Source organism: Panulirus ornatus, chromosome 30, assembly GCF_036320965.1.
Source record: "Panulirus ornatus isolate Po-2019 chromosome 30, ASM3632096v1, whole genome shotgun sequence".
NCBI classification, from domain to species: Eukaryota; Metazoa; Arthropoda; class Malacostraca; order Decapoda; family Palinuridae; genus Panulirus; species Panulirus ornatus.
This window is the reverse complement of record NC_092253.1, coordinates 1,801,842-1,824,664: the sequence shown is the minus strand read 5'-3', so window position 1 is coordinate 1,824,664 and position 22,823 is coordinate 1,801,842. Positions and strand designations below refer to the sequence as shown.

General features: G+C 40.2%; 2 protein-coding genes across 8 annotated transcripts in view; one reads left to right on the top strand and one right to left on the bottom strand.

The window, feature by feature from the left end:
* The window catches only part of LOC139758292 (uncharacterized), a 74,759-nt gene extending 52,629 nt beyond the window's left edge, over positions 1-22,130 (top strand). Inside the window, exons 1-6 of one of the 7 annotated variants that reach the window (XM_071679512.1) lie at positions 10,252-10,388; positions 11,246-11,373; positions 12,625-12,788; positions 13,009-13,192; positions 14,774-14,890; positions 18,623-22,130. In XM_071679512.1, coding sequence (XP_071535613.1) covers positions 12,741-12,788; positions 13,009-13,192; positions 14,774-14,890; positions 18,623-18,831 — 558 coding nt within the window. In that variant the 5' untranslated portion in view covers positions 10,252-10,388; positions 11,246-11,373; positions 12,625-12,740 and the 3' untranslated portion in view covers positions 18,832-22,130. Of the gene's footprint in view, positions 1-2,997; positions 3,635-8,581; positions 8,737-10,232; positions 10,389-11,245; positions 11,374-12,624; positions 12,789-13,008; positions 13,193-14,773; positions 14,891-18,622 lie in introns of those variants that run through there. The other 6 variants (XM_071679510.1, XM_071679506.1, XM_071679508.1 and 3 more) reach the window with 6 other exon arrangements.
* Positions 1-22,823, bottom strand: part of LOC139758298 (superoxide dismutase [Mn], mitochondrial) — a 220,641-nt gene that overhangs the window by 164,124 nt on the left and 33,694 nt on the right. The gene's annotated exons all lie outside the window — the stretch shown is intronic.

Genomic DNA, 22,823 nt, shown 5'->3' with positions numbered 1-22,823 from the left:
GGAGTGATGGGAGGCGTCTTGACTGCTGGGGAAGAAACGCTGGTGAAGGAGGAGGAGCAGGAGACTTTAGCTACTTCACGGGGCAACCCCTGGTAGGATTTCATCGGTGAATCAGTGGGTGCTGCGTTGAGGCCGTATGATCGTCTGTATGTTCACGTACTAAGGGATGATAAGACGAGAAAGTAGGATTAGAGGCAGATGGTGTCGAGGTAAGGGAGGCTATGGCGGGTGGCGACGGGTGTGGATGTCAGTCACCCGCTGCATCGTCGTCGTCGTCGTCGTCATCGTCGTCGTCGTCGGAGGTGGTTTACCGCAGGGGAAGGGAGGCAGTTATCTCCTCCTGACCGCTCGTCCTCCCTCCCGGTTTCCTATACTAACGGATCCTCCTCGGACCGCTGCACGTACCCTACCCTGGCAGGGTAACAAGATATCCTGCCATAGCGCGTACCTCGCGAGCTCCTCTGCTACAGAAGGTCTTGTAGAGGTTTGGTGTGTTGCGGCAGAAGGTCCGGTTCCGCCGCTGCATCAGGCTTTGACGTTGGCTGTGTGGGACTCGGGGCGCGCCGGGCGGCCGAAGTTTGACGGATCTCCCGGGGGGAAGAAGCGACGATAAGCTTCCGTGATGAAGATGACGTGTTTATCCCGTTTAGTCTGAACCCCCAGCTACCAGGGATGCCGAGCAATCCAGTGTCCGAAAGGACCTTGCTTCTCTCCCCCCCCCCCCCCACTCTCTCTCTCTCTCTCTCTCTCTCTCTCTCTCTCTCTCTCTCTCTCTTCCAGATGTTCGGCCCCAAGTGTCCTTGTGAGGGGGCAGGGAGACCAGACAACTGTTGCTATACGTGCGGACTGCGACAGATGGGTGGCTCTGTCTAGGGCGATAGGTACTGGCCAGCTGTTTAGCTCACATTAAGGTCAAGGGAGTTGTGGACGTGTGTGGGTAAGGTCTGCAACGCGTGAGGAGTGTGTGGCTGTAGGTCCGTGGTGTCAGTTGCATTATAATCCCAACACAACATTATCTTGTTACAACACCACCTGGCGGTAAGGTGATGTGTGCGTGTGTGTTTGTGTGTGTGTGTAATCATCTGTCATTAATTACCCATCTGTGCGCAAGGATACTGGAGTTTTACAGTTGTAAGATTTCATCTCTCTCTCTCTCTCTCTCTCTCTCTCTCTCTCTCTCTCTCTCTCAGCTTCCTCCCGTGTCGTTCCCTCGTTCTGAACTTAGCTTAGACCCCTGAGGCATCCTCCCATCCAGTGGTGTATCGAGGGTATGGCAGGTAGGGCCGGTGCCCTGGGCGCCACTTGAAGGGGGCGCCACTCAACGGGTTTGTTTTTTGACATATTCTACTCGATTGACATTATTAACGGTTTGGTTTTGTAAGATAAAAAAGAAACTCGCCTACTTTTCAACTATAGTAATATTTTGCTACTATCAGTTGCATTACCGCTTCTACGTTACAATTTTGTTCAAATAAGTCTTTAAGTCTTGAAGAGTTTATATACATTGAAGTTTGGCCTAACTCTTTAACAGTTTATAATGGCACTGTATATATATTTTTATATACATCCACTGTATGTACATTTCTAATTAAGCCAAGGGCGCAAATTCAGTGCTTGCCATAGGCGCTATTTCCCCTAGGTACGCCCCTGCTCCCACCCTCCTACACCGTGCCTTTGCTTCCCACTGAATCCTCAATTCCTCCTGACCGAGTTCGCGTCCTCGAGCCGTCGTATGATCGTCTGGGTCGCAGAACAACATCATCGCCTCCGTAATGTTATGATATCCCCGGCTTAACACATGCCTCACTTTGTTCCTCTGTAACTCAGATCACTGTCCATTGCCTCCCCTGTACCTCACCTCCCGTTATTTCAGGTACAGTTCTTGCCGCGAACTGTAGGTAGTGCGTCTGTATGCCCCGTTAAGGTTAGGTAGCCACACCCATTACATGATCTCATCTAGATACAGTACAGAGTCCGGACTCCATCATATGACAGGCTTTCTATCCCCTGCACCCAGTGTGTTCTTTGGCTTCGAAAAGTTTCTCTTATGCAAATATTTGTCTTTTTTTTTTTTTTTTTTACCAGGTCTTGAAGTAGTTCACCGACTACGTCTGCTAGTGTTGCTGGTCTGTAAATTAGTGTATTATCCTCGTAGCTTGTCTTTCAAACCTTAGTCACAATTCTCTCTCTCTCTCTCTCTCTCTCTCTCTCTCTTAGCTATCCAGGCACATCTCTCCTCCTCTCCCCTGGGTCACGTCAGTAACATATCACATGGCCTGTCCAGTGTTTGCCTCCGTTGGTGGAGCAAGCCACGTAGGGCTCGGACCCCGCCACCCCCCAGCCTCCACGCACGCACGTACGTACGTACATGGTGCCACTCCTACACCCAACCATCTGTGTACTACCACTATGTCGCCCAGCCATCTCCACTTGTTGTGTATTTTCTCCGGGTGTCGTGTGGGTAGTGGTGACGGGTTGCTCGCCCCTGAGGTGTTCACTGCTGACACAATGGTTGTTGTAGGGGGTTTGAGTCCTGGTGTTGTTGGGGGAGGGGGGGTAGGTATTGTAGTTGGGTACAGGGTGTGACGGTGGTGCACGGGATGTAGGTGGTGGTGTGAGTGGTGTGTGGTGTTGGCTGTGGTAGCGGCAGTACACACACCATGCGCAGAGAGCGACCCTCCTCCTCCTCCTCCTCCTTCAGGACCCAACGTCCTCAAGACGAGGCGACCCGCGAGGTCCACACTGGGCCAGATCATCCACCTGTGAAGGTACGGACGATGCACGTGCTCACACCACCTGATCCATGATTACGTCCCCGTGAGGCACAGGTGGGTGTCCCGAGCCACTGTGTGGTAATAGCAGCGTCCTGCATCGCTACGGGGACGGTCGGAAGACCCCAGGACGCAGGAAAGAGAGAATCGTATACGAAATCAAGACACGAGATAATAGAAGCGATCAAGATCCTGGAATTTAAAGTACACAACCAAGCGGGTGACAAATTACAAAAAAAAAAAAAAAATGTGAAAGTATAGAAGAAAATGGCGAAATAGTTCATTATAAACAACGGACTGAAATTCCATAAAGGTTGAAGTACGAGAAACCAAGAGGGAGAACCAGTCACCAGGGGATGGCATATTACTCCACACGTCAGTTACGTGGCAGTGATGTAAAGGCTTCACTCGGGCGACCATCTTCAAGATTAACGGCCTTAATAGAAAATCCTCATCCAGTGAGACGGTAATCAACGACCGGGAAGTGAAGGAAGTAGATGCCATGATGCAAGACTCCCAGCCAGCTTCGAGCTGGCAGTTTTGATGGAAATAATACGTCTTGGTTCAGGCCAGACGGAGATGACAGTTCTGATGGACAGATGCAGACGGATGTGGTATGATTAGACTCACGAAATCTGATACAAGGAACTATTGGCAGTTCTACGTCGGAAGAGAAATATAGATGTAAGGAGAACGAGTACTAGCAGATGTACACATGGAACAACGACAAAGGACACTGAGGGGGATTTAAAAGGATGTCAAACGGCTGCTTAAAACCCCTGATTCACTGATGCAAACAAGACCCCCTGCTGGTGGCTTCGCCTTCGGCTTAATGTTTCGCTACGTGGCCGATATAATTGACGGTGGGTAACGGAACGCTGGTTCCTGAAGAGAGTGTGGGGGTTGTCAGGTGTGGTGGAGGAGCACGTGAGCTACTGCAGTGGCCAGCGGAGTAATACAAACCGTTGGTGTAACATCTGGAGAACATGTGACACATGTTCCCTTTCACTTCCCACGGTGGTCGCGTTTCATGTAGAAAACGGGAAATCTATTTCCTGGAGCTGAATGTGATCTTGACTCTCTCTCTCCTTCCCTGAGATATTGGATGTCCGTCCAGTGATGATTAGACTCGTGTTCTTGATGTGTTGTGAAGGTGAGGAAAGATTAAAAAAGTACAATCAATGTACCTTAGAGTATCATAAAAACTTTAAACAGAAATATTTGCTTTTAAAATTATAGCTATGATTTGTCATGTTTATCTCATGATAACATAGCGAGGCCAAGACTTCATGGTTCACAACCCCTCTCTAACCTCAACTCAAACAATTTCTCTTTTTGACCCTAATTTTACCATATATCTTTATTTCATTTTAAGTTCCTGTGTGCCACCCACTTTTCACCCATTCCATCGTCCTTCGAAATATTTCTATATGTTTTTTGCCCTGTTATCAGTAAGCGTATTTTGCTTATTTTTTTTCCTGTTTACCTTTATTTGTTACACTTTATTATTTACTAATTTCTCTTAGTACATTTGGATAACATTTGTTGAATGTCATATGACTATATCCGAAAATATTTTCCTACAAGCTTCTGGTATTTCCTCGAACTGATTTGGTACATTCTAATCTTTTTTTTTATATGCTGTCTTATTCTTCATTTGCTATTAGACTTATTTATTACATTCTTGATAAAGGTGAACCTTTACTGTTTTGTTATTCTTTTAATTTGATTATCTTCGCTTTAAATATTTTAATTTTTCATGTGATCCTTCAATGTGTTGCGTTGACATGATGTTACATTTATTTTGCATATTTCTCACTTACTGTGGGGTGATTAGTTTTTCTTGCTCTTTTACTTTCACTAGTGTAACAGAGGAGGTGGCTTATATTTAGGCATTCCATATCAAGAGTTTGATATCTTAGCAAATTTCTTATGCTGTTATCGTGAGGGAATGTAGAAATATGAACAAAAAAAATATGAAGAAGTTGAAATTTTAACTGAATTATGAATTATGTAACCAGATTCCTGAGCTAACAACTGACATCTACAACATATGACCTTTATAGTAAGAGTGTCAACTGACAAATGAAGTACATGACCTGACATTATACCTCTCGAGTGTCACATGAAGCAAATGACCTGATTTGTATACCCAGTGACACACAAAAACGAATTACGATCGAATTGCCTAAAACCGGCAACGGAAACATGAAACATATGACGTAACCTGAGCAATGGTCAAGTGAAAGAAAGTTGTGAAATCACGGGAAATTCTAGAACCGAAAGAAAGTTGATAGTATAGTGAGAATATGGCACTGAGGTGAGCAACCTTTCAAGTTGACACGGAAATACGTTATCTGATGAAGACATGGGTGAATTACGTTAGCCGATATAGAAAACGGTAACATTTACCTAATTCAGAAAACGTGTAAATATTTTATGAAATGGGGGAGACCACAACATCTGAAGAGGAAGGTGGAGGGGGGGGGGGTGGGGAATGATGCGGTCTGGGATGAAAACTGGTAACGCTGCCGATGTTGCCAGAGACGTCAGCCCGGGCGTCCCCAGAGGGTAGGGAGTGGGGGAGGGGGGTATATGTTGGAGGGTGTGCCGTGGAGGGGGATGAAGATAGGAAGGGGTGTTGTTGGGAGTAGTGGAGGGGAGGGAGGAACGCGTAAGGGAAAGCTAAGGTCAATAAACTCAAGATGACATACTATCATATGGCTTTGACCCTCCCTCACTCCCTCCCTGGCCCTTCCTCCTTCGCTCTAAATACCTTTCTTCTTCACTTCCATCATCCTTCCCCCTTTCCCTTTTCCGTCCTCTGATACTGTCCGGCTCTCCAACTATAAAAGCGTCTCCTACAGTATGCATACCGCACCAAACACAAGGGAGGACATAGTTCGAACACCCTTACATTAGGCTCATGATTCCCTGCAGATGGTCGAAGTAAAATCTTGAATAACTAACCCATCTATCTGTTAATAGTTACCAACCTATCTATCTATCTGTTATCAATAACCTCTGTTACTTTTCTTTTTGATATGCTAATATTTCGACTGTTGTGTTTTGTCTCTCCTTCAGTGTGTTTTATAATGATAAAGATTTATGTTTCACGTCACTGCATCGTAGTTTTGAAACTGGAAGGGTGATGATTGCAAGTCAGGTTCATATCGTTGAATGCAGAGAATGACCAGAGCATTTCTACATCCATGGTGATGCCATCTTTGAGTTTCATAGATATAGAGATAACTTAACTTCCAAAATGGTGATTTAGATTTGAGCGCTGGGTAGTGGAGGATATCAAAGGAAACTGTCATGCCCAAATCTGTCCGAAATGATTAAGTTTTCTGTGATAGTGCAACCCATCACATGACATCTTTAATATTTATGGGATAATGATAGCCGGGGTACAAGCAGGAATCGTCAGTAGCAGCCACACGTCCACAGAAGACGGTGATTACTTTTAAAATGGTGCACGAGAGCCACAACAGAAGCTGCAGGTTACTCACGAGTACTATGCTAACCAGTAGGTTTTTATGCAAGTCTGCAGGCCACTTGCGGCCCAGCGACCGCAGCAGGAGTCACCAGCCAGCTCACTGGCTTATCTATATTATTCATCATGATGGCTGAGGTCTGCTTTGGCACGATGATTACCTGTTGCCCATGTAATGCTTTGGTTTGTTTGTGTGTCCTGCCACCTATTGAGGTATTGCATTATTATCGGTGGCAGATCTTTGTATTTACCCGGCAGTCTTGGTAAAGCAACTAGATTTTCTTGAAACTTTTTTTTTTTCTGAAACATATGAGTCAGACAGACGGTATTGCATTATATTTCTGTATTATTAAGTGCTAGATGTAAAGAAAATAACTGTCACTGAATTTCTCTCTCTTACTGTGATGATGAGCGATGAGCTAGTCACTTGTTTTGCTTGCAGTGTAGATGGTTGTTTACGAGGCAGGAGAAAGGTGGATATCAGGTTCCATTGTAACCTTGAAGCACAAATGTTCTTGTGTCGACATTAGCTCTTATCGACCGCTTGTATGCTCCTGCCAGCCTGCAGACTCAGGAAGTAAAGACCAACATAATATTCAGGACCAAATCTAGCTTTGCGTCGTTTGTATGTTATGTGTACAAAGCTGAGGAAGGATGTCTTGGTATTTCGTTTTGATTAGTTTCCATTCTCCAAAAGGAAAGAATTTTATTGGCAAGTATGTACAAGTAAATTTGGACACTGCGTACACATTGTAATAATACTTCACCGAAGATAGCACATAAAGTATTCACAAGCATTTATTTCCAACGTGATCCTAACAGTGCTTTAAAAATGACTGATGGATCAAAATAAAGAATAACAAGACGAGGCTTTACAAAATTTTATACAGTTCAACTAATGACAAAATACAATGATTTTTAACTACTGAAAGTTGGTGTTAAGGAATGAACACAGTTAGTTCCATTAACGCAGAATGAAAAATTAGTTACATTAAAAGATCATTGGAACCTAATTTAGCTTATTCCATGAAGACAGTTTCACTTTGTCCTTAATAAAAAAACATTTTCAGTTTAACATTTGCTATATGTAAAAGTAGAGATATAAAAGATCCGGTTAGTGTTTGAATTAGACATGTTTTACTTATCTTTTTCATATTTATCTATTTATATTTACGTTATTGCACTCCTTAGCTTTTACATATATTCGCCTCGTTTGCTGCATGTTTAAGAACATAACGGGGTTAAACCTTATACTGCGAACAAATATGATACAGTATTATCCAAAATTTTGCTATTACGTAATAAAAAACCGTAGAGATCAGTAGATGAGGCTGTTGTGTACAAATGGTGGCACACAACACTGGTGTAGACATATTTCATGAATTTTAGTGGGCCTCGTTAGGTTACGCTTATTTCGTAGACATCGTGTCCAGAACTGGATCCGCTCAGCTTGTCGAGGGAAAAGTGAAGAAATGAATTTAGGATTTGTGTGTGTGTGTGTGTGTGTGTGTGTGTGTGTGTGTGTGTGTGTGTGTGTGTTTAGAATATCAGGATACTCAAGATCCAAGGATAGGCAAAACTCAAATATGTGTGTATTGAACCAGTATAGTGAAACTCTATATGTTATTCATTGCTGAGTGATGAAGAGTAGATGAAGAACAAGAGAGAAGCCAGCTTCTCCCATTCGCGCATGCAGCTGGCTTCTGTATAGTACCCCGTCAACAAGATTTCCTCTCACGGTTATTTCTGACGTCGCTACTTTTAGGTAAGACTAATGTAGTCATATTTTCTCATTATTTTTCGTTAAGTAATATGCACTTTTATGTTGGCTTTTAGATATCTAGCATTTTTTTTTATACTTCAGAGTTTTCTTCATTTCTATCATGTCTATTTTAAGTAATACGTCAGCCATCTGTGTTAATTACTCTCCAGAATTCCAACATTTCTCGTCCATGGAATTCATATAACATTATTGGAACAGTTACCGACCACCGTCGTTCTATATCAGAGGATAGCATCAGAACTGACCATATTATGCCCTGCCTGTAATACTATTATTTTTGTTCACCTCTAGTGGTATATATATATATATATATATATATATATATATATATATATATATATATATATATATATATTGATCATAAATAGGGCTTTACTTTTATTAAAATCTTGGTGTATTAATACATTTCACTTATATGGAGTAAAATCTACAGACGTAACATCACGATGGTGCTGTCATCTGTTGTCGTGATTATGAACTAAGGCGTCATGGTGGTTTACTACACAACATTCAAGTCTGTCCTCCGTTAAATATTTCGTTGTTTACATCAGTTCAGACCGAGGAAAAGTTTACGAGAGCCAATCGTATGAAAATATAACCAGATTTTCCAATGGAACATCATTCATTTCGTCGACGTCGATGAATTAAACACTAGATGGTGACGCCATTCGATGTTTAGTGAAGAAGTAAGTGTTATCTCGAGGGTAGGGCAGTAATAATTGAAGACTACGGTTACTACCTCAGGAACCATGCTCTGACACATGTTGCTCAGTTTGTATTTGTTGATCAACAAATAGCCTTGCATGAAAGCTGCAGTAATGATTACTTAGTTATGAAAGCTGCAGTAATGATTACTTAGTAATATTACCATAAACTTTTATAGGGGCTCTCACGGCGACAGACTACGGTAATTGTCAAGAAACGGACACCATTTTCATGGATGATTATGATGATGTTGGTTGTAGTGATTTGTAATGAGTTGAAGTTTACTAGAATCTTTAATTTATGTAAGGGAGTTATTTATGGTGTTAATTATCCATCCATGCTAGCTCTTTCCTTCGCGAGATTCACTGTGTTATATGTTATGAAGCTGTTATATGTTATGAAGCTATGCAGACACACTGAAAACGGATAATGTATATTCTAGTTATGTAGTTTTTATAGAAATTATGTAGCCAGCTATTGGTCACTGAGCTGATAAATTCAGATTGCTTGCATCAGTGATCGAATTGTTATGGAAAGAGGGAGCGTGTGTGATAGGTTTGGGATCTTAAGTTTTACTTAAGGAATTAGTCTCGTATGCAAGAGTGTGGTGTATGGGCTACCATCAGTATATTTTATTATATAGTAAGAAATAGCGTGATAGTGAGGAGGGTTATGAAGGAAGTTAAAGAGTATGAGAGTAATGTTGGATGCAGTTGAATGTAAAACAATATGCATCTAATGTTTATCTCTCATATTATACATTGTGATGCTGGATGCCATCCATTGGAAATGGTCACCATAATAACAACGCAAGTCAGGCATTTGTAGACTTCACATTTTTTTGTAGCATTCAGACACACAAGTTATCTTTTTCTTGTATTTGATGGTTCCTGGATTTCTTAGTATTATTTAACACCATGTTATTCTACTTTATAACCTTTTTCCTTAGATTATTTTTTAAATCAAATGCCAAGAAGAAATAAAGATAGTCCAAACACTGTGCTCGATATTACTTATTTTTATTCCATAAATCTAATTACATACTGTTAAAAAGGTCACCCTGACCTTGTTGCCCATGCTCTGCCTGCTTCCCCTTTTTTGATGCGATTCTCTTGATGTGGGAAACTCTGTAAGTAATCTTGATATAAACAATATTTTTAATATTTTTTTGTCTTTTGCCCTTGAAACAGTTCAGAATGGCTTCTAAGCATAAAGTTAGTGATGTGAGAGATGCTATTCTAAATAGGGCAAGGAAATTGTGTGTAGCGCATAAAGTGGACTTTCTTGATCACCATGTGTGAAGAGACAGTAATTTACCCAAGCAAAGTCAGAATAGAAGATTTTACTTTTGAGGTAGTAATATTTATTTAACATACCTTTTAAAAAGTTTAACAGGACACTACACCTAAATTATTAACAGGACAATACACCTAAATTATTATATAAAACGTTTTGGTGATTATGCTTACATGTACAGGTAGAATAAGAGATGAAGACTCACCCAAAGTTCCAAAGTTTGGTGAGGGATGTGCAGACAGCTGATGAAATGGACATTATGATTGGCCCTGCACTGAGCTACCAAGAAATGTTTGATCGGAGAACATCACCATGGGAAATGCACATGTGGGATCAGGTATGGTTCATCATTTTTTAATTCCTTTCGGAGGATCAGATGTATAAACTATAGCTCATTGTTAAATGTTAGGCAAACTATAGCTCATTGGAAAACGTTAGTCTTAAAGGAGAAATAATTTTTCTGTTGGAGTTTGGAATGTTATAGCTACAGATCTTTTGGGCAAAATCCACCAAGGAACTTCCCTATCTCACCCAACCACACACTTCACAATATATTGGAATATCCATCTAATTTTTTATACTTAATTGCATTTCCTGTTTTAGAGAGGTGACATCAGTAAGTAACTTGGGATGACATTTGAAGTAGATGAACAATGGCTTCATTTGCACACATTTAATCTTTAGCTCTTTAATACACTGTACTAAAACTAGAGACTACCATCCACAACCAAGCTCTACAGGTTACTGGTGCTCCAAGGTTTACCTTGATTGTTTTACATGTCTATCCATCTATCAGTATCTCTGATGCCTGTTCCCAACTGGAACTCCCTCAAGGGTTTAGCTATGGAATAGTCTCCTTAACAAGTGATTTCAGTGCTGCTTCTTATCCTTTAGTGCCTCATCCTTAACAGGCCACAGGCAGAGGGCAATCTTGTGCAGTATTTGTACATGCTCCCACCTATTATGCCTTCTGACTACTTCTACCTAATGCTCCTTCCTCGTGTTTCTACCTAGTGGTCAAGCATAAATATTCCTACCTACTCTTACAATCTATTGCTTCTGTCATTTTGCTAAAGGGCAGGGCTAGCACATAGTGCTCTCCTCAGGAAAATCTAGTTTTGCAAAGAAAGAGCTATGCAAGTTAAGTGTCGTCGAGTGTTATGTATGATGGAGATATTGCTTGTTTATGGACAGAATGCCAGTAGTCCATGTGTGGATGAGGTAGAAGGAAAAGACAGCTACCTTGGTCAGAGGAGTGCAACTTGACATCCACTGAAATGCTAGCTCACTATGTAACCATCATCAACCCTCCTGATACTCAGGTGGGTAGTACTGGGTAATATATCTCATACCTGGTTGTTGGCTGCTTACTAACTACTACCTACCACTGTTTCATATGCTCTTGGTTTATTCTGTTCATCCACCACTTTATGCTATGAAAGTGCTTGTTTACTTTTTTTTTTTTTTTGCTTGATTTTATGTTATGTACTGTGGTCGTTCTATTGTAGCATCTTATAAAGAACTGTCCACTGTTTACATCATCAGTTAGGTCATGAAAAAATTTGTCTGTACAAGCTCTGATTAGTAACAAATTGATTGTGGTGATGGACAGCAGTCCATAGGGGTGGGATGTCAGGAATGAGGTCTCGGTGATGGGTGTGAAGCAGCTTATTGCCAAACTGCCATGTGAGCTATCGGTGTTGGTTAAAGAGGGTAAACAAATTTTGTGTATGTGTGTGTGAGATATTATCTATTAGTATATTATGGGAAAGGAGTTTTACACTTGTAGGGCCACATCTTTTGAACTTTCTGTACAGTCATGCAACTTTGTAGATTTCTCCAGCGAGCATTCACAATTTCAACACGTATTTCATTCCATTCTTCTACTACTCTAATACTGTAAAAGTGCTTCTTTACAGGTTTTTAAACAGGTTTTTCCTTAATTTCATCTTATGTTCTCTGTATTTTTATTTCAAAAAACTTTTCACCACACCATTTTTGACATCAAACTAGTTGAAAATCTGAAGTCACCCCTTACTCTTGTTTTTTCTTGCCTAAAACTTCCAATTGTATCTCAGCTCTCTTGATTTTGTTACCATCTTTTTTGCCTTCTGGACCTTCCCTGTTTGTTCTTTGTGCTTTAGGTGTTGTGACTAAACTTGAGAAGTATATTCTAGTTTTGTCCTCATGTATAATGTAAATATTTTGCTGACTTTTTTTTTACCCATATACTTTGAGTTCACTTCTAATGTTTGCCAGTGGACTAGTTTGCATGCTTTACAGTTCTTCCAAGCTGGAGCAGCAGCAACAGGTTAGGAGCACAAATGATCCCCAAATCTCTCTCAAACTCGCATTCCTGCTGCTTGTTTCCTTCCTTCATAACATTTATATTAAGGCTGTCTTTCACTGTGTCCCATCATCATTACTTTTTACTTACTTGGGTTGAATTTTGTCAGCCATAAATCAAACCAATTTTAGAGTTTGTCTTGTTTGCATAGGTCCACTTTTAAGTTGATGCAGTCCTTATAACTTTATTTTGCTCTTAATCTTGGCATCATCTGGAACATATTCAGGTATGAGGCCCTCCTGGCAAGTTATATAGATCAAAGGAAAGCATTAGTCCTAGGAATGAACCAATTGGCACACCACTGGTGATATCCCCAACCCATTTTGAGAGGGTTCCTCTGACATGCATCCTTTTTGTGTTGAATACAAGACCAACTGCAATTCTACCAAGGTGAGGCTGTGATAAACACACATTCCTGATGCTTGTTTCTTTTTTTCTTGACATTTGTATGAAGGTTCTCTTTCACTGTGTCCCATCTTCATTACTGATATAATTGGTATTAAAGTGACACCACATCGGCAGTGAGAATTATACCCAGCGTGTGCTGTGGTTGCAGTACCTCATTTCTAGTGCATCTCACTTACACTGAGTCTGTTATATATTCTCACAGGGTGATCTGCAGAACTTTAAGGTGGATCTAGAAAAAGTCGATCGTCTGTATCATATAAAATTTGAAGATGATGAATTGGAGCAGAGAAACTTTGAACTGGTGGTACGTTTGGAGCATGAACCGAAGACTTGGATATTTGTGGAACTTGTAGCCGGTTGTGACTTCACTGGATTTGAATGTAGAGGTATGTGTAAGGGGACAGAAAAATGATTATGTGCGTTGATTCATGGATCACTTGTGGTGACGCTGTATGCAAATATGGTTCCTCATTCCTGTTTTGTACCTTAAATGCCTAGTTAGATTTCTGAATGCACATTATATATCTGTTTTGGATGTGATTTTTAAATTGTGATTAACAGATGAAATGTTAGGCTGAGTATACACACATAATTATATACGTGTCGTAACAGTATTTGTTAAGTGTGTGGTCCAGTCAGTCATGTTTATTCATTACTGCTGGTTCATTAGTAAATTGGTTTGGCCCCTAACTAAAGTTCTTGAGGGTAATGATAAATATTTTCCTACACAAGAATCTGATCCACACATCCTCTAGTGTTTCCAGATCTGACTATTGGAGATATCAGCTTCCTGGTGCTGACCTTTTGTAAACTACTGGGTGTCACGATCTCCAGTGACTTTTGGCAAAATCACGTCAACAGTATCACTTCAAGGGCAGTCATGCTTCTTTACAACCTCTGATACTATCCCCCCAAAATTTAATGCTCAACCACAACAATTGATTAAAGCTTACATAACTTACATCAGACCCATCTTGGAATATTGCTGTCCACTCTTCCATGCTGGCCTCACCCTAAAGCAGGCAAAACAAACAGGAAAGGTTCAACCGAGTAACAAAAAAAAAAAAAAAAAAAAAAAAAAGCAGCAGGTTGGGACACTGGTTATTATGATAAATTACATATCAAATGCATGCAGTTGATTGCACTATCCTCCATACTTCAGCATTTCAGTCAAAATCCCACCCGCTCCAGGTGCTTTTCCTACCCTCAGCCTCGTTATTGCCCTTTTTACCTCCCTTCTTGCTTTAGGCCCTTACACTTGTATCCTCTTCATTCCATCCTCTATACCCATACATGTAACACCTGTTGCCTCATTTATCAGTTGTTCAAAATACTCTTTCCTTCTTCATTTTACTTGTCTTGAACTTGGATCCCTGGCAAGGTACTTTTTATGATATATTCTATATGAAGTTTTGCTTTTTATTTGGATCCCTGGCAAGGTACTTTTTATGATATATTCTATATTAAGTTTTCCTTTTTATTTGCAGATTTGGCTAAATTTCATGACTTAGTTGATATGAAAAACTTTTAACATTGCTATAGTTTTATTGAATGCCCGTGTATTAGATTTTTAGTGAAGGGTAGCAGGGAAGCAAGATTTCTTGAGGATACTGGGTATCTTTTCCCTATTGCCAGCTGGCAGGGTTGGGGGGACCTCATTTTCCCAGAAGATACAGTCTTATATTCAATATAGCATCCCCTTTAAATAGAGTAGGGTGAAAAGATGATGATTCTGTTTTAGGGAATCGATAAAACAAAAACAAAAAAAATCAGTTCTATGAAAAGTGAAGGGGAACCAGTTAGATTCAGTGGAGACAGTGACATGCATCTGTGAATGCATGGATTGGTGAGTTTCTAAAGTTAGTTTGTGGGCATTATTTTCAGAGAGGAATTATGTAAAGCTTAATTATGACTTTTAGGTTTGTATAGATTTAATGAAAGATTTTATTTGATATCAAATTTTACAGGTGGTGGTGAGATTTACTTGAGCTTTGACCCAAAAGTTTTCCTGAAATCTGTTTTGAATTGGGATTACAACATACAGTCGATCTGGCGATCCATGATGGATGATGGTTATCAAGTTGGTAAGTTTTCTTTCTCTTTATGACAGTGAACTATGGAAAGACATGTGTGTGATATATATAGGTACACATTTGGCCATTTTGCTTTTTCCTCAGTTCCTTCTTTTGGAAAGTAATACAGGAGGGGAGGATTTCCAGTCCCCCATCTCACCCCTCCCCTCATAGTAGCCTTCAGTGACATGCAGGAGATGCATGGGCAGTATTTTTTGTAACCCATTCCCCAGGGATTATTATTATTATTAATATTATTATTATTATTATTATTATTATTATTATTATTATTATTATTATATTATATATGCATTTATTTATGGTTACTCTGGGAACAATATCTATGAAAGAGTCCTAGTGTTACCCAGGACCTTTGTAAAGGCTAGCCCAAGGTTACTCTGTTTCCAGTAGCAGAAAATGTAATCTTGTTTGGAGTGTCAAGTTCTTTGACAAGACTGTACTCCCATTGGTTACACTTATGGTGTAACCTCGGAAAGTTAGAGTCCAGTAACATGTTTATCCTTTTTAACAACCTTTTCTCTCGTTCTCTCTAAATGCCCAAATAATTTCAGCACACCCTCTTCAGCTCTGATCCACACTTTTTTTTTTATCACACCTCTCGCTTACCCTTTCATTACTTACTTGATCAAACCTTCTCACACCAAATATTTCCTCATACATTTCACTTTCAACACAACCGTCACCCTCTGCACAGCTATCTATAGCCCATGTCTCATCTCTATATAATATCGTGACCAGTTGCATAAGCGTTAATAATCGCCCATCACTAGCCATTCACTCTCAGTTTTACCCTCATCATTCTTGAATTTATTTCTTTATACTATCACACACTCCCAGAACTTCTGCTTCAGGATTAGTGCTATTTCTTCCTTAGCTCATGTTCTCTCACCAACTCCTGTTACTCCTAGACACCCCCCTCACCTACCCTATGACTTACTTCTGCTTCCATGGTTCCATTTCTTGCCATATCCACTCCCAGGTATCTAAAGCTCTTCTTTTCCTGCAATTTTTCTCCTCTCAGACTCACACCCAAACTAACCTGTCCCTCAAATATCCTAAGCCAGTTTACCTTGCTTTTATTCATATTTACTCTCAAATTTATCCCTTCATAACCCCTTCCAAACTCATTTACCAACTTCTGCAGTTTCACACTCAAATCTACATCCAGTTATTAGCAAACAATAACTGACTGACTTCACAGGCCCTCTCATCCCCTACAGACTGCTTATTTGCCCCTCTTTTCAAGACTGTCGTATTTACTTGCCTCACCACCCCATCCATAAACAAATTAAGCAACCATGGTGACATCACACACCCCTGCTGCAGACCAACCTTCACTTGGAAGCATTAACTCTCCTCACTTCCTATTCTTACAGATGCCTTACAGCCATGATTAAAACATCTCTGCTTTTAGCAGCATTCCCCCTCATCTTGTATTCTTAAGACCTTCCACAAGTTTCCGTATCCATAAATGCCACATACAAATCCATCTGTTTCTCTGGTATATCTCTTCAAAGCAAACACCTTATTCACACACCCTCTACCACTTCTGAAACCACACTGTTCCTCCTGATTCTGATGCTCTGTATATGCCTTCATTCTTTCAATCACTACCCATCCATATAGCTTACCTGATACACTATACAAACTTTACCTCTATAGTTTGAACAATTACTTTCATCTTCCTCTCTTCATACAGTGGCACTATACATGCATTTTGCCAATCCTCTGGCACCTTATCATGATCCGTACATACTGTTGAAATCCTGACTGACCCATCAACAACACAGTTACCAATACATTTAGCAGCAGTACATCCAATCCAAACAAGCTGCCGTGCCACATTTCATTCTGTGTTAGGCTTTCACCATCTCTTCTCTCCTTACCATATCACTTTCCATGGTTCTCACTTTGCATATCACCCTGATCCAAACAAGCTACACATGCCACCCTATCATGAAACACATTCAGCAGTCCTTTGAAATACTCACTTCATCACTACCTGTCACCACTTCCCATTTTACCCCCTTCACTGTTATTCCTATTTGTTCTAGTTTTTACACATTACTGACCTCTTTCCGAAACATCTTATTCACCATGAATTTTATTTGATACTGCTCACCCTAACTTTCATTTGTCCTTTTTTTCAAAAGCCCCTGCATCTTCCTCTTGATGTCTTGCAGCTTTTTCTTATAAATCCCCCAATCATTTGCACTCCTTCCCTGTAAGTACTGTCCAAATGCCTCTCTTTTCCCTTTTACTAGCAACTTTAATTCTTCATACCACCACTCACTACCCTTCCTAATCTGCCCACCTTTCGCATGCCATCACTGCTTGCCTGAATGCTTCCTATTCCTTACCCACTCTCCTTGCTTAATTTACTCGTACCTTTTGCCATTCTACTCTCAGTCTATCTTTGAAAAGTCTCTTTTCCATGCTCACTTGCTTTCACCACTCTTTTCTCATCAATAGTGTTTTCTCTTTTCCTATAACCTCTACAAATCTTTACCCATTCCTAAAACCTTTACAGATCTTAATCTTGCCTCCACATGAGGTGCCCCTCTCAGTATATGTACATACAAAAGTCTTTTGTATATTATCAGTTATATTTATTCATTTACTTATTATACGTAATCACCATCTCTCGTGTTAGTGAGGTAGCGCAAGGAAACAGACGAGGAATGGCCCAACCCACCCACATACACATGTATATACATAAATGCCCACATACTCATATATACATACATATACAATTCAACATACACATACATATACCTACACAGACTTGCTGCCTTCATCCATTCCCGTCGCCACCCTGCCACACATGAAATAGCATCCCCCCCTCCAGCGAGGTAACGCCAGGAAAAAACAAAAAGGCCACATATGTTCACACTCAGTCTCTAGCTGTCTTGTGTAATGCCCCAAAACCGCAGCTCCCTTTTCACATCCAGGCCCCTCAGACCTTTCCATGTTTTACCCCAGACACTTCACATGCCTTGGTTCAATCCTGGTATACCACATTGTTCCAATTCACCCTATTCCTTGCACACCTTTCACCCTCCTGCATGTTTAGGCTCCGATTGCTCACAACCTTTTTCACTCCATCCTTCCACCTCCAATTTGGGCTCCTGCTTCTCCTTGTACCCTCCACCTCTGACACATATATCCTCTTTGTCAATCTTTCCTCACTCTTTCTCTCCATGTGTCCAAACCATTTCAAGAGATCCTCTTCTGCTCTCTCAACCACACTCTTTATTACCATACATCTCTCTTACCCTTTCATTACTTACTCGATCAAACCACCTCACACCCCATATTGTCCTCAAACATTTCATTTCCAACACATCCACCCTTCTCCGCACAACCCTATCCATAGCCCATGCCTTGCAACCATATAACATTGTTGGAACCACTATTCCTTCAAACATACCCATTTTTGCTTTCTGAGATAACGTTCTCGCCTTCCACACATTCTTCAATGCTCCCAGAACCTTCGCCCCCTCCCCCACCCTGTGACTCACTTTCTAGTAGTTGTAGTTAATGTGTTCCCATAGTAATATTACCCATAGTAATATTATCAATATGTTTGATATGAAGTTTAACATACTGGGGGAGTAGCATTACTAAGGTTTTGATATTTCTTTTTAGCATGTTATTAAAATTTCCAGTTTGTACTCCATCTCTTTCTTAAAAGAGCTACTACCATATTACCTTGTTTTTCAGGAGAGCCTTTGGAGCATGAGCTTCTTCCTGTGTGTCTTTGGAGGAGTGTGCCTATGCTAAAGTTTCTCTGCCACATGGCACTGTACAGTCACCATGAGCAATTGAACCTAGATATGCTTGCATTACCCAAATCTCTTGTGAATAGCATCACAGAATTTAATAGAATGAGAGAAACCAGACACCACCATGATGAATGCACTGACCAGTAAGGAACAAGGGAGCACCTACATCAGTTGTCTTGACAGTGTAATGGGTGTCCTTGACTTACAGTTATCAGACTTATGAATGCCAAAGCACAGTTTTCTTCCTACTCTGAGACTCAAATGATGAGTGAGCATTACAAACCAGGGGCTACTTACTAGTCCATTTTTTCATTAAATGTATCTTTTATTTTTTTACAAACTATATGCATTTCATAAAGGAAGGATGAGTGTAAATGTGGATAGAGGTAAGGTTTTTAAGTCCAGCAGGGTAGAGGAGACAGGTAAGTTGGGGTGCAAGTTTGAATGGATAAAATCTGGAGGGAGTGAAGTATTTTCGATACATGGCTGTCAGTGGAATAATGGAAGCAAAAGTGAGTCTTAGGGGTTGGTGAGGAAGCAAAGATGTCAAAGGTGTCAAAATAGAGGTCGTTATTTGGGAGGGCAAAAAGGGGGCTCCTTCGAAGTTCTAGTACTGTCCCAGTAGTGTACAGATGCTAGGTATGGGCTGTAGATAAAGATGTACAGAGAAGGATGAATGTATTGGAAATGAAATGTTTGAGGACAGTATGTGGTGTGAGGTAGTTTGATCGAGCAAGTGATAAAAGGCTAACAGAGGGGTGTGGTAATAAGAGGAGTGTGGAGACAGTAAGTGAGGATAGGTTGCCAAAGAAGGTATAAGTTTCAGAAGTTGAGGGGACAAAAAGAAGGGGGAGACCAAATTGGAAATGGAAGGATGGAGTGAAGGATATTTTGGATGGTTGGGGCCTGAACTTGGCGGAGGGTGAAAGGCATGCAAGGAAAGATATGGGTGATGTGTTGTCAGTGGACTGAACCAGGGCATAATAAACAGGTAGGGGAAACCTTGGAAAGGTTTCCAAGGCCTGGTTGTGGATAGGGAACCGTGGTTTTGATGCATTACACTTGACAGCTAAACGATAGATGTGAGTGATTGATGCCTTTTGTTGTCTGTTCTTGGTTTGCGGTGCAATGTTTACGCTGGAAGAAACACTCGTTTACCTATCTGCTGATCTGTTAATAGAGTAAATTTTGCAGGGCATGAATGCTAATTTATTGTTCTTTAGATCATTAATTAGATTTACTAGATCCAGATATTGAGGTTCATACCTTGTATACTGGTTTGATGAATCATTGGACTGGATACTATTGGGTATTTTATTTTTGGTTATGGATTCTGTATTTTGATTAGTATCAAATTTCTTTTCGTAGTTGTTATTATATGGTATGAGGCATCATAATTGATGTGAATTATTATGAAATATTTTACCACAGGAAGTAAAGAATTTTCTGAGTCAATGGATGCAGAAATACATGAAAATAAAGAATGGTTTATTGATTTGAAGAAGCCACTTGGCAGAAAATACACAGTTGAGGAATTACATAAGTTGGGGGGTCATACTAGTAATTAGAAATTAGCTTATGATGGAGATAAGTGTGGACACTTCTGTGTTTTGGATAAGCACTTGACTGAAGTCCGTCTACTTAGTACAGGAAGTTTTTTAGAGCAAACTTTATGGTGTATACATTATACATTTAGTGGTGATTCATTGTTGAACATTATGTGATGCAGTGTTACATATTGGTTGAATTGGAGTAGTATTATGTTGACATACATAAAGTATTTAATGGTGAACATGAAGTGATGTAAAGCTACATACTGGTTACATTGCAATAGTATTTTGTTAACATAATGTATTTAATGGTCAACATTCAGTGATGTATAGTTACATAATTGTTGAACTGCAGTAATACCGTGTTGTCATGTATTTAACGTGAATATCATGTGATAAATGTTTTAACATTTGCTGTGGTACAGTAATGCAGTAGTTGACATATACACAACTCTGTGAAAACTAAACTAATTGCTTGCTTAACCTTGCACTTTTTCATGTATTGTAAATTACATTTTACAGTAGTAGGTATAGGACACTTCTTGTATCTGTACAAGCACTAGTTGGTACAATGAGATTGTAATGATTAATGTCAGTCAGGCAATTAAGGAGTTCCTGTTCTTTACACATAGGCAACTGCATCTCCATCAAAGGAAGCAACACTAGTTCACTGGTAAAGGTTTTTGATTTGTATATCTCTCTCCCAGTCAAATTCATTGCAGGTAGTCTTTCTTATTTGAAGATGTGTGATGTGTGTCTTGCCAATGGAAGCATAGAATAATGGCTTGCTCCCATATTGTTCTAAGCATGTATTCCAACATGTCATTATTTATGTGATATTTGTGATGTTTTTAGTGCTCTTGTAGAGAAATTGGTTTTCAATTTGTCAACAAGAAAGGATTTTAGGAATTATTTATTTAGGATTCATGAATTTTACAAGACTGATATGCATTTATTCAGATTCATGTTGGATAATTGTTATAACTGATTTGTGTCCAGATTATATTTTTGTGTGTTATCCTGGAAAAGAAACAATGTTAATGAAGTTTTCATTGTTAACTAAGGAAACTGTAATTTAGTACTGCTTTCCAGTTGTAGTTTATGGCAAAAGCTATTTACTTATATTTATTTATTATACTTGACTGCTGTTTCCCGCATCAGCAAGGTAGCGCCAGGAAACAGATGAAGAGAGGTCCATCCACTCATATACACATATATATACTTAAACACCCATATACATACATATACATATACACAGACATGTACATATATACACTTGTACATATTCATCTTGCTTGCCTTCATCAATTCCTGGTGCCACCCCACCCACAGGAAACAACTTCACTACCCCCTGATTCAGCAAGGTAGTGCCAGGAAACAGACTAAAAAGGTCACATCCCTTCACACTCAGTCTCTAGCTGTCATGTGTAATGCACCAAAACCACAGCTCCTTATCCACATCCAGGCCCCACAGACCTTTCCATTGTTTACCCCAGATGTTTCACATTCTCTGGTTCAGTCCATTTACAGCACGTCGACCCAGGAATACCACATCATTCCAATTTACTACATGACAGCTAGAGACTGAGTGTGAATGAATGTGGCCTTTGTTGTCTTTCCCTAGTGCTACCTCGTGCACATGAGGGGGGAGGGGATTTGTTATTTCATGTGTGGCAGGGTGGCGATGGGAATGAATAAAGGCAGACTATGAATTATGTACATGTGTATATATGTATATGTCTGTGTGTGTATGTATATGTATACATTGAGATGTATAGGTATGTACATTTGCGTGTGTGGACGTATATGCACATACATGTGTATGTGGGTGGGTTGGGCCACTCCTTCATCTGTTTCTCTGCACCACCTCACCAACATGGGAGACAGCGACAAAGCTATTTAAGTTAGCATAAACTTGAGCCAGTTAGTTTCAATGAGTTTTTGAAGGCTTTATCATAACTGGAGTTTAGTAACTGAAACATTGTAGTTCACTGAAAAAACTTTCCAAGTAAAGATTTATTTAAAAAAAATTTTGAAATTCATAATACACTAGTTCATAAAGCTGTCATAATATTAATATTCCTGTATAATTTATATAGGTTCAGCCTTAATGTTTTTGTCATTATTTATTATTTTTTATTATACTTTGTCGCTGTCTCCCGCATTTGCGAGGTAGCGCAAGGAAACAGACGAAAATAAATGGCCCCCCCCCACACACACACACACACACACACACACACACACACACACACATGTATATACATACGTCCACACACGCAAATATACATACCTACACAGCTTTCCATGGTTTACCCCAGACGCTTCACATGCCTTGATTCAATCCACTGACAGCACGTCAACCCTGGTATACCACATCGCTCCAATTCACTCTATTCCTTGCCCTCCTTTCACCCTCCTGCATGTTCAGGCCCCAATCACACAAAATCTTTTTCACTCCATCTTTCCACCTCCAATTTGGTCTCCCTCTTCTCCTCGTTTCCTCCACCTCCGACACATACATCCTCTTGGTCAATCTTTCCTCACTCATTCTCTCCATGTGCCCAAACCACTTCAAAACACCCTCTTCTG